Source organism: Hesperophylax consimilis, chromosome 28 (genome assembly GCF_061612785.1).
Source record: "Hesperophylax consimilis isolate HC1 chromosome 28, BYU_Hcon_1.0, whole genome shotgun sequence".
NCBI classification, from domain to species: domain Eukaryota; kingdom Metazoa; phylum Arthropoda; class Insecta; order Trichoptera; family Limnephilidae; genus Hesperophylax; species Hesperophylax consimilis.
The window spans coordinates 10,399,537-10,413,232 of record NC_142863.1 but is presented as its reverse complement, the minus strand read 5'-3'; the positions used below and the strand labels follow the sequence as shown (position 1 = coordinate 10,413,232).

Below are 13,696 nucleotides of genomic sequence, written 5' to 3'. Positions count from 1 at the left end.
TTCTATGTTTTTTTTAACCATATTTATTTAAATGTTTGGGAATAACAAGTCTATTATTTGTATTTAGACTTGTGTTATGATCATGTGGGTTACTATTTTGTTATTATTCAAATAGAAAAGAGTGCTGGCTGACAATACTTTATTTTAAGCCAGAATATAGTAAAAACAGATAAAATATTACGAAGAAAGATTGCAAATGTGCCTTTAAAAATAATAGTATACCATACAAAGTAAAGTGTAGCCATTTGGGAAAAAGGTCGTAATATAATATATTACGTAGGGAATATTATTTATTTTGGGGTTCTTTACCAATTCCCGGGAAAGGTAAACAAACCCGAAACGTAAATAATCGAAAAACGGAAGAGCAGGCTCCTTCTCATCATGAATTCCAGACATCGATTGAAATATAATAATAATAACGTAGCATTTATATAGCGCACTTTAGTGTCATTTAACTTCAAGTACGCTTTACTATAACAAACTTAAAAACGGTAATTTAGTATTAGTGGTCATGTTCTTAAAATTATTTCTACAGTGTACCTTACCCAATACATATCTAATATTATAAAACTAATTATACCGTTAATTATAATGTAACACACACACACTATAAATGTATTATCACTAAATATCATTTATTATGTGTGTACTATTCTATATTTTAGGGTTACTGCAAAAAATACATAAACTGCCACTAAGAGGGTGGTCTGAAAAGTTTCCGACCTAAAAATGAAACAACGCCGCAGCAAGGTTTATCACCGGGGTACCCAAGCTTTCGCACATTTCGGAACACCTCCGAAATCTTCACTGGCTGAAGTGTCCTGAAAGGATCCAGTACAAGCTATGCTGGATGGTATTTAAAGCTATCAACGAAATGGCGCCACCGTATATTACTGAGCTATGCATTCCGGAAAATACTGGTCTAAGGCAGTCAACTCTTAGATCAGCGACATCATCTGCAATTGGAAGGTTGAAAGAGCCTAAGCGAAATCCGAACACTAAGTTTGGTGATCGTGCATTCGGAGTATCCGGCCCTAAGGCTTGGAATAAACTTCCTATGGAATTGAGATGTATAACCAGCCCAACAGAATTGAGATCCAAACTAAAAACTCACTTTTTCAGACACTCATTTCCATAAATCCGTCATTCTATACAAATATGTATTTTTTTCATTTTTTTATACCGTTATTGTTACATTATCTAGCAATTCTGTTCATTCAATTTTGCTATTTACTTGCCTACCAATGGACAGTGGACAATATCAGCGGGAACACAACACGTCAATCGGTTTAATTGTGATATGAATCATCTAGATGCGTTTAAGATTGACGATTGATTTTATTCATTAATTTCATTCATTTAACATATATATCCAGCTAACAATAAAAACACCCTAATATAATAGAACTTCCTTCTTCTTCTGGCGTTAGTAAGATTAGATTGTTAATATAATTTTAGTTGTAAGTTGCTAAATATGTAAATACTCGTATATATGTCGTTAAGATAATAGTTATATGCCTTAGTCGTAAGTCGTAATTAGAGATAAGTCAGTAGTTCTAGTATTAACTATTTAAGAAATATATTTGTACAGCGCCCTTGAGGTGATTTCTCACGAAAACGGCGCTATATAAATTAGCCAAATATTATTATTACAAGAGTTTTTTTCTTAAGTTTTTTTTATTTATTTTTCTACATAGTCTCCTTGTAACTCTGCACATTTCTCCAAGCGATGCTCCCATCTCTCTAACCCGTCCAAATAGTACTCGGCGTTTTTCTCTGCAAAATTATTGTTCACAAAGGTGATTGCCTCTTCATTTGACGAAAATCTCTGTCCTCCGAGAGCAGTTTTTAGATTAGTGAACAAAAAGAAGTCGCCTGGGGCTAGATCTGGAGAGTAAAGTGGATGGTCAAGCAGTTCAAACCGTAATTCGTGGATTTTTGCCATGGCAACCGCTGAGGTGTGAGCCGGCGCGTTGTCTTGGTGAAACAGGATTTTCTTTTCTCGTATTTGGAATAGTGCGTCGATAGTCGTGCGGTTGTTGGGAAGAATATGTTTGTTTTATTTTTTTATTATTTATTTAAATGTATTTCTCATACATCTAGTAGGAAAAATACGAAAAAAATAAAATATAGTTAACCCCTCAGGTCTCTGACATATTGACCGTTATTTTTTCAGAACAACGGTCAACACTTCGAATAATTTATTTATCTATAGCTGAATCTGTTATAAGGTATGGAATAACAGCTTGGGGAATTTCCTGTAAAACTAATATCGACCATGTTCAATCCGTGCAAAATTCATTGGTTAAATTATTAGCTAAAAAAAAATTATACAAAGAAAGGTTTAATATTCCATACATCATACATCAGAGTCTCAAAATTCTTTCAGTGACAGCAATTCTGTGGTACAAAATTATATTTCAGCACATAAATAACCCTTTATATATAAAAAAAGGCTAGAACACAATCAAAATACTCGTTTTATCTTTAATGAAGGACTTTTTGTACCTAAGCATACAAATAAATATGGACAAAGAACGTTAAACTATATGATTCCCAGTTGTTTTAATATGTTACCTGCTGAAATTAAACACTGTTGGTGAACTTACTGAAGACTTGGCGCACTGAAAGAATTAATTTGTATTTGTATCTTACAATGATTATATTATTCTAAAGACTTTAAACATTGTTATTTATGTTTTCATAATTTTCTTTTGATTTATTTCTGTAAAATGTATAATTTTTTATAGAAATAAAATTGTAAAAATGTAACTGTAAAATTACTATAATAAGATTAATAATGTAAATAAAGTGCTAAAAAGTAGTTTATCGGGACTTTTTTGTCTTATGTTTGTAAAATATGAAAAATATGTATATACCAGAGTCCTGGGGGGTCTCTGACATATTGACCGTTATATTTTCAAGGACGCCGTCAGAAAGTCGAAGAATTTTGAGTATTTCCTTTTACTTTACTTCGTTCACACGAACACGCCCGCAACACACTTTTGTTGTGTTCGCCTCTTCAGTGCTTGTACAACATAACGACTAACCATTTTAATAACAATATGATTTCTTGCAACCTCCGTCAGTCATTTGGCGATCAATTCCGGGACCTCGGCCGTGTTGACATTAAATGCATTCATACAGACTGCACTGTGATTGCACATAATGCACATTGCGCGCGGTTGTGGCTGATTTAAAACATTCTGCTATTATATATTTATGTCGGAAGTAAGTCAGGGTCCAGGGGTCAAGTAGTGGAACGGACCCTTGACAGTGCCCAGTGGCGTGCAATTTTTTTGTCATTATTAGATATTATACAAAAATTTTAGCAAGTGGAATATTTTACGATACCATATTTTGGATATTTTTTGTAGTTGCGAGATAACAACAGAAGTAATAAACGTGTTTTCAAACTAAGCAAAAATTTGCCATAATTCCTATATTAACAAATCAGATATGTATGCGTATACCCTATAAAATTATAAAATTACAACTCATCATTGAATTCCCCTTTGAATTCGTATTCTTATGTACATATTTAATGTTGTCTTTCCAGTACCCCGCTACGCGTTGCTGTGGCTCAGTCTGTCTGTGCAAATAGAGAGAAAATAGTGCGTGTTGCTTTGCGTCCAACAGATAGCGCTGTTTATAAAAAAGCACGTTTGTCCAACATATAACGCTGTTTAAAAAAAAATATATCTTTCGCCTGTCACAGGTGATATATATATATATATATAATATAGGTATATAAAAATATATTTCAAATTTCAAAGCAATCGGTGAAGATATTTCGGAGACATAAGATTTTGAACAAACGAACATTTAGGTACATTATTTTTTAATGATAAACTAATTTTTATAAGACAGGTTGATGAAATGAAGATATCATATGTCTCGACGCCATCTAGTGAGAAATTTAGCACTAACAAAGCCTTTCCTACAAAAATAAAGTTGGTTGTTTGCAGGTGAAAAAATATAATAAGCAGTAATTGTTGATTGAAGTACTAGTACATATTGAATCATTTGGCGGGTTGGAAATAAGCCGACATAGCTCAGTGGATACAGAGCACCTGACCGGACATCAGAAGGCACGAGTTCAATCCCTGTTGGCGGCATTTATTTTTACTCGGGAGATATTTTCAATTTGTATTAATATTTCGGGCGACTTGCTTATAATGAACATTTACATTTTTATATATCTTCAAATTATTCATAATCTAGTTAATAACGGGATTGCAGGCCCTTAACGAATGAATGTCGGAAAACGTGGTTCGTAAATATCTTATCATTTTTGCATTTCGTCATTTTGACGAGTTATCCGGCCACCCAAAATATGTAATACTCATTTTTCTCCGTGTGGTTCTTTATTTGAAATGTGTATTTCGTTTGTTGGAATGTTTGAATTATTAATAATTATTATAATATCGCGTTATTTTACGGGTCTGTGCCATTCATCTCATTATATCTAACCACTATTTTCTTAAAATCACCGTGAATACATAATGCGATATGACTCTGGAACGTGATGCTTTTTAAAAATAAACATCCTTTTTGTTTTAACGGCAAAAAAACCACAATAGTAGCGCATTAACGAACTTTGGTCCTAGTTTTAATGAGATTCATACAAGGTCCGCCTTTTGCCTTGAGAGATTTTTTATTTATTTATCTATTACTAAGTAATTACTATCAAGGGTCTGTGAAGGTTCTATTAAAGTGCTGTTCTTATATCTTTATTGACCAGTTGTTTCACAAAACGGAAATAATTACAAAACTTGATCAGATTCTTCACAGAACTTCAAAATCAACTTTGAAATTTAATGAATTGTTCAAATTCTGTGAAACGACCCGTCGTAAGTTTGCACCAATCTTGTAATTTATTTAAAAAAAAATGAATTTACTATACAATCATCTGTAGTTTTTATTTGTTTAAAGAGATTTAGATCATCGGCGAAAAGCAGCATATTAACATTATTATCAAAAACAGTAACGATATCATCAATAAACATTAAAAAAAGTATTGGACCTAAATGCGACCCTTGAGGTACACCACTAGTGGCCATGAATTTGTATGAAAGGTTAGAATTATTTCTTACTTGTAGAATTCTATTAGTTAGTTTTATCCATTCCAAATATTTACCCTCTAAGAAAACATATGCCGCCAATTTTCATAGGATCTTTCGGCCCCAAATAGGTCAACGAATTTAATTATCATCTTCAAAAAGGATTTCGATATTTGAATTTTTGTAATCAATTTCACTGGAAGTAAGGTTACATTGAGCTTATTCCGAGTAAACCCGGCTTCCAAGAAAATGGGCGTCTTGTATAACCCAAACGCTAATAATTCTGTACAAATCTCAAGTACGCCCAACAATTGAACTTCAGAGCCACCTCTGGACTGGAGCCCCACAATACTTTATAAACCTACTTGATTCTGTGCACAGGAAGGCGCTCCATCTGTTAACAGACCGATTGACATCTCTAATACACGGACGCAATGTGGGCATGCTGAGTCTTTTATATAGGTATTTTAATGGAACCTGCTCTAAGGAACTAGTATCAATAATCCCCGGTGCACCGGTGCATGTGCGTGCACTCGACACAGAGAAAAATGATCCTGTTAAAAAAGTGACAGCATGCTATGTTCATGATAAAATATCTATTAGTGATTCAGAATATACCAAGAACACGTGTTCTTGCTGACGTAGCTTACTGATACTCTGTTACGACCTCTTTCTATTAATTTTTAACAAGAAAACGAATGATTTGACTAGATTTTGAATACATTAATAGTATTTCATATCAGTAAGTTTTCTCCGTGGAAGGACACGAGCGGAACACCCGTTTACAGTTGTCTTCATGAGAACGGGTCGTTTCTTCGACTCGTTTTAGTGTAAGTCAGCTCGCATCTGTTTTTCCTCCTACATAAATCTCTTCCTACAGCACCTACCTTGAATCTCCTCACAGCACTGCCCAACCTGGTAGCGACATAGTTCCCATGCCTTTACACTAATCTTACATGCGTAAGAACACATCAGCCTTGGTACGCCACTGTAAGAAAACCTTTACCGGACAATATTTATAGTAAGCTATACTGTCCAATAGTGACAGTTGTATTCGGTCAGTAGGTGAAGAAAATAATTATAATTATTCAACTAATCAGCACTAACTATTCAAACTAACAGTTGGCGTCGACTAAAATATCGCTGTTATACCGAGCACGTTCACTCCTTATATAAGCTCGTCCATTTGGCGAGAATATCAAATTACACAGGTTGCTTTCTGCCGAACGCTGACAGATTGGGAAAACGGAGTTCAACAGTTATTCAATATCACAGGTCTACTGGTTAAAAATGAACAGCAAATTCTCAAAACAATTAATTTAATCTGTTTGCAAAACGTGCCAGTCTTGCGGCGGTGTAGAGCAATTTCCCTCACGATATTGGTAAAATTATCGATGTAGTAGGACGTAGCTTAAATGCATATTATGCTTAGTTATCGATATGATAATGCTAGAGGCTAGGCCGTTGGCTAGCTTGTTGTATAATCGTCGCTGGCGTATCGGCCGAGTGGAGTAATGCATTATTGTATGTGACACGACAAGGTTAGACTTCAGTTAGTAACTCGTTCATGAGCAAAGACCTTTATATCATACTTTATCGACGTAACCTGAAAACATTCAAATTTGATATTTTATGTATTATTATTATTGAATTTTGTATGCATAAACAATGGCTGTTTTTAACAAGTATTTTTTTCTTTCTTTCAGGAATCGACACAACTTCAAGTATTCTCTGTACTCGCATCTAGTCGCAAGTAATTCAAAGTGAAAAACGTGCTTTAAAAATAGTTTCATTAAATTAGCATAACATGCAATTCGCGTACGAATTGCAAAAAAACTAATTAGCAAAACATGTTTTAGTCGGTGAATTAGACAAATTCATTTAACCTAGGTAATGTCGATCAATTATTGACGTTTTAATCGACTTATCGACAGGTTGCCAGCGACTAATAGTGTGAATGACTTACATATGTCGGGAAACTCTAAAAATATCATTCGACAAAAAAGACGCGGTTAGATACGGCGAAAACTTCAAACAAAACATGGATTTGATAACCAAAAGATTACTTTGATAAAAAAACAACAAAATCTATTTATTTATCTAAACAAAATAAATATATTAAAAATACAACCGATCTCCACTTAAATAAATTATATTAAAATCTATTGATTCATTTGTGATTTATTCATATTCAATCGAAGAGATTTAAAATCTAAAAAATAAAATATTTATAACTTAATTTGCTAAGGTCTATTTTAACGGCATAATCGATCTGACGGCGTCCGTCGAAATCGATTCCAAGATGGCAGCTACTAAAACTGACATCGGTCGCAATGGGCACGAACTTGCGCCTCTGAACACGCGCGCCAATGGAGACGGGCATCACGGTGTGACTATTGTGCTGCAAGGGTCCAGGGGATCCTTGCAGAGGCCGGATATGGACGATCCTGCTGAAGACAGGGCAGCCTGGTCCGGAAAACTGCAGTTCTTCTTGTCCATCATCGGATACTCCGTCGGACTGGGAAATATATGGCGGTTCCCTTACCTGTGTCAGCAAAACGGAGGAGGTAAGATCTACAAACCTATTGTATTCATTTATTCTAGTTTGAGATTTACCTTTCCATGCCGGCGTTGTGTTGGGTTTCTATTTTCTTGATTTTATGTAGTTTATACTGGGACCGTTCTTGCGATATATAAAATATATACTTGGTTACATCATTGTCCATTCTTTACATGTATGTATTTAAGAGATGAATGCCGCATACACTTACCATACCCTAAGATTTAAAGCACAGGTCTTTCACTAAACATAACTCGTATTGAAAAGAGAGTTAGTCGGTCACTCGCTGTGAGTGACGAACTTCATCTACCCGAGTTCTAGCTGAAACTTCATCCGCCGGAAAATAACCGCACATACTAGTTTTATTGCTGCATCTTTATCTTAGTCTGGTTGGGCTCTTTAGGGACTTCTTGTTTTAGGGCTTACGAAATCTTGTTTTTACTGGATTGCCTAAAGGGCCTGTTTTAGGACCACTCTTATTCAAACATTTTATTATAGTTCTAGGTATTGCCCATTTCTCTTATTTAATATTTTAAGATGATCTCGGTATGAGCAATTCATAAAACACACAAAACATACATACGACCCGCACAACGGTAGATGTCAAATGATTTAAACCGTCAAGTTTATGTTTTATATATATATTACAGACTGTATCCATTTAAAATACAACATAAACTACATATTAACAAAGAAGAAACATTAAATACATATCAGTAATGTGTGGCATTTACATGTCCCTTGAATCCTCCATGTCAAAAATATCAATAGTTTTGGAGACGTTATTTAACAGCGACATACCTCGTCATGCTACGCCGAGCTAGTATCTCCGTTCTGCTATGTGAAATATATAGCAGATCATGTTGCTGTTCTTGGCTGTAGTTGTACGAACAACTTATAGCATTGCAGGAAGTATGGACTATCTATTAAATTATTAATAAATAATTTTATACGCCGTTACTGCAAGGGCCCCTCATTGACTGGAGACTTTGGTAGGGCGTTTTATCGAGCAAAGCTAGTTTGTGATGCATGAATCACGGGTACTCTCGCGTGCATTCTTTACTTATACTTTTTTTTCAAGGAACTTTTTTTTTTTCTGTTCTAATTTTCTCAATGTATTTTTGCTGGGGCCTACACAGCTGAGGCGTATTCAATTTTTAGACCTTATAATGCAATTATACATAGCCATCATTGCTTCGGGATTTGAAAACTGTTTACAACATAATAATAATAATAATAATAATACTTGGATGACTTGTATAGCGCCATTTTTGTGCAAAAACACCTCAAGGGCGCTGTACAAACTCTTATTACAAACCCTAGAAGTTTATAGTCTGTTGATGACAACTGCAATATATGGTCTTAAAACATGAATTTGATATCAAAGACTAGCCCCAGGTCCTCGATGAAGTTTAATGGTGACAATAAAATCTTTTTTATTACAATAATCACTTTTTATGAGGTTTTAAGAACATGAATATGACATAGTGACACATTTTATTGAATTAATGAATCCCTTGATGAAATTAAATCTAAATTGGTTTTTAATTTGACACAATCTTGCCCGTCACAAATCATCATAAGTAATTTGAGATCATCAGCAAAAAGCAGGCAAGTGAAATATTTTATGCATTCTTGAATGTCATCAATTAAAATTACAAATAGTAGAGGCCCTAGGTTAGACCCTTGTGGTACTCCAGAGAACGCAAAGAATTCCTTAGACTCGTATCCATCGACGCATACATACTGTTTCCTATTCATCAGATACGTGGCAAAGATATTTAGAATGTATCTACAAATTGATCGAATACAAAATTATGAACATCAGTCACTAGCACAAAGAGAAAATCGCGAAAGATAGAAAGAGTATCCAGATCCTCCCAGCTCGGTTTCATAAATTCTCCCATATTATTTACTCACATTTTTTTCAAATCGAGTCAAATTTTATTTTTCTTTTTCGAGGGTTTAATCTAGTTTTTTTATGATAAAACTAATGTTAATAAGACAAGGTTTTTTATGCATAGCACAAAGGATAACAAATTATTATAAGCAATAATTTAGTTAAAATAATTTAGTCAAAATATTTCACCAAAAAATGTAGATATATTATGTCTATACGCCATCTAGTGGGAAATTTAGCACTAACAAAGCCTTTCCTACATAAATAAAGTTGGTTGTTTACGGGTAAAAAAATGTAATAAGCAGTAATTGTTGATTGAAGTACTAGTACATATTGAATTATTTGGGGTGTTGGAAATAATCCGACGTAGCTCAGTGGTCTCAGAGCACCTGACCGAACATCATAAGGTGCTGGTTCAATTCCCGTCAGCGGCATTTATTTTTACTCAGGAGATATTTTTAATTTGTATGGATATTTCAAGCGACTAATTATTGCTTATAATATTTTTTTAATCTTGTTGCTATTGTTTCAATGTGCAATTTTGGTATGCTTTCAGAAAAATTGGCACATTGTAGCAACTTAAAAATCCACTTGGATGGCGTTGTGAAACTTTATCCCGGCTTGTAATAAAAATGTCATATCTTTTAACTTAAAGCCATATGGTAGATCCAGTGCCCTTGTAAAAGTTACAATAGAAAAGCGCATGATACGAGTATCAAATAGAAAGAAGATTACTTTTATGTGGGTCATTTCATCCCATTAGATAGAACACGAGCTGCACGTGAAATATAGTAGTGATTCAATTCAATTCAATTCTGTTTGTTCATTTCAAAGACATTACAAAATTGTTAATTTCAGTGCGTTTTTAAAATATTTTCGTAATAAGAATTCTTAAATTAATATTAACAGTGTGTATATCAACTATACCAGTAATAATAGAGCTTGCCTTTTAAAGGAAGCTTCATTGATGCTAAAAATGTCGATATCCGAATTGATTCTGTTCAACAGCAAGATTGCTCTCCCCACAGGCATGACCATTGGCAAGTTAGTTCTGCAGGCCGGGAGATAAAATAATCTATGTTGTCGGTGACGTAGATAACCATCGGGAAGATAGAAATGAATGCTCTCCATGATAACCGAGTTTTCAAACCATCCACGAATCAGTCTAAGAAAATGTGTAGCAATGCGCACATTCCTCCTGACCAGTAGATAGTTCATTCCGAGCATACCCAAAAGAAAGTCAGTGGGATAGAGCCACGGGTAGTAGCCATACTCCCTCATGTAGAGAAATCTCAAGAATTTCTTCTGAACATGAGATAATATTTTATCTGGTGTGGACTCCAAATCACCGACACACTTTCAAGTCTACGTGATGCAACAATGTGTTATTAATTTGAGGATTAGAAAAGGTTGTTAGGCTGTATTGGATAAGGGTATGAGATGAGTAAGATAAAGGTTGGGAGTAACCGGCTATATCTGCTTATCATTATGTATACTGTTCAAATATGTCTAAGTCATTTTATGCAACGATTTAGTCAGCCGAGGAATTTAACGCACGCCGCCTGGGTGGGACCCAAACGCGATGTCAACTCAGCCATTGACCGGTCCAATTTAAAATCCAATTGTTAATGTCTCGTTCACTCTATATAATGAAAAGTCTAGTACGAGTTTGAAGGATTATTTAATTATGGTATACAAATATTTAGAATTAATGTTACCTACTTAAAAAAAAATACATTAACAAAAATTTTAAATCATTATTGCCTCTCGAAAGAAAATAATTCGAAGTATTAAAATATGACACAGATAATAGAAACAAAAGAGATTGGTCATTACATAGTTCTACCATATCAATGCAAATCGTATCTATGCACACTGGCCTTTGTTTCCGCCTACACATAGAACGCATAACTTTAATTGGTTCGGCACGCTTCTAAGCCATATCTCCTTTTTTACTTACTTATTATCTATGATGAAATAAACAAGTTCCTTCAAGTGTTCAAGTATTTTCATGTTTACAAATAAAGTTGAAGTTAAACTAGTAAGTTTCATGCAATGAAATGGTGCAAAGTTTAATACAAGGGAAGTAAAGTTTCCTCTGCAAGTTTAAAGGTTGTTCTCAAAGACTGCATAACCTCCTACATTCCACGTTATTTGATCCAAGCTCAAGTCAACAAAATATTCCCTGTATGTAATAATGTATCTCAAACAATTATATTCGAAAGATAAATTAATTTATGCATTTAAAAACCAGGATAAATTTGCACACACAAACTAGATTCGATTCGCAAAATCCTTATAACAACATAAATTTCACTAACCCACTACTAAAACGACTCTTAAGCAAAGAAATTTGCAATATTTATAAAACTACTTAATATCCTCCCTCTTGCAATAAAAACCATTACTAAAATAACGGACTTCAAAAGAAGTATTAAGTTATGGATTATTGACACTGAAAGGAAAAATATAGATAAAATGTTGCCACCTAACAAAGATTATTGTTATGTTATGTTTTTCCACAGTACATTTTTCTTGCATAATGTTATGTTTTTCTTCTGTATGTTTTTCCAATATACATTTTTCTTGCATAATGTTATGTTTTTCTTCTGTATGTTTTTCCAATATACATTTTTCTTGCATAATGTTATGTTTTTATTTTGTAGGTTTTTCCAATATATATTTTTCTTGCATAATGTTATGTTTTTCTTCTGTATGTTTTTCCAATATACATTTTTCTTGCATAATGTTTTGTTTTTCTTCTGTATGTTTTTCCAATATACATTTTTCGTGCATAATGTTATGTTTTTCTTCTGTATGTTTTTCCAATATACATTTTTCTTACATAATGTTAGGTTTTTCTTCTGTATGTTTTTCCAATATACATTTTTCTTACATAATGTTAGGTTTTTCTTCTGTATGTTTTTCCACTTTACATTTTTCTTGCTATGGTATGTTTATGTTATGTTATGTTTTTCTTCTATTATTTCGCTTTATAATTTACCTCTTGTACATTTTGAACGTTTACAAAAATTACTTTAAAAAATTAACGTACTAAAAAACTTGACCAAATTTACAATTTATAAATCACACAAATTAGCTTGTATAATAATTATAACTATTGGATTATTTGTATAGCGCCGTTTTCCTGAGAAAATCACCTCAAGGGCGCTTAACAACTTAATTTATGCATTGAATTTATTCCTATCACATAGACTTATAACTAATTACTCTTGGCTATAACTAAGTTTTATAGCTAGAAATTATTGGCTTATCACTAAGATTAATTTCGAGTGATTTACAACTAAGAATTTTAACTTATGACTGAAAACTATACATATTTTTATGACCTAGTGGGTATTTACACAATACCGCTAAAATAGACTTACAACTACGGCAACTAGAGATTTACAATGTGACCTTAGAACGGGGTACCCCAGTAAGGTCACATTCCTTTCAACAAATGTAAAACATTATTAAAATAAATAATTTCAAAAAATATAAAAAATTAAAATTAACAAATATTGAAAAATTAAAAAATATAAAAAAATTACAAAATTAACAAAAAATATGAAAAAATAAAAAATAAAATAAAAATGTCAACAGCCACCTAATTTACGATTATTCCATGCACAGTGGCAGGGTTCGATGCCAAGCACATATCTGAGAATTGATATCCCCACCATACGATGTGAGAATTGTAAATCGAATCAGACGAATTCATTGAATTATAGATTGAATTCTGAACTAAAGATTTGTTCCATAACGGGACACCATTAAATAGTATCTAATCACAATCACGGTTGATGAGTCCATCAAATTAACAATGCATAATTAATCGAATCGGTCTAATATCCGCGGCAAATCAGCTCTATCCAGTTTAACGTTGCAGGTGGGCACTGTTATATTCTGTTATCGCCTTGGGTATATTTTATATGATGTCACGCGTGACGTTCATAATGTATTTTCATAATTGGATAACTGGAGGAGGCCCGGTTCAGGTAATATTTTTTAATTTGGACAACTATGCAGAAAATCTAAAATTAGGGTAAATAAATCTGCCACCTACATTTTATTTAAAATGATTTGATGTCACCTACGCCAGGAATTACTTAATTTTGGAGATCGGCCTTTCCAAAGAACCAACTTAACCTTCTCCAAACTTAAGGGTCC

The 13,696-nt window shown here is 33.4% G+C and overlaps 1 protein-coding gene across 2 annotated transcripts in view; it reads left to right on the top strand.

Annotated features, from left to right (window-relative positions):
• The window catches only part of LOC149410161 (sodium- and chloride-dependent transporter XTRP3), a 150,358-nt gene that overhangs the window by 44,369 nt on the left and 92,293 nt on the right, over positions 1-13,696 (top strand). For both annotated transcript variants that reach the window (XM_089648610.1, XM_089648609.1), the window contains exon 2: positions 6,770-7,630. In XM_089648610.1, the coding sequence (XP_089504736.1) occupies positions 7,366-7,630 (265 nt within the window). In that variant the 5' untranslated portion in view covers positions 6,770-7,365. The remainder of the gene's footprint in view (positions 1-6,769; positions 7,631-13,696) is intronic.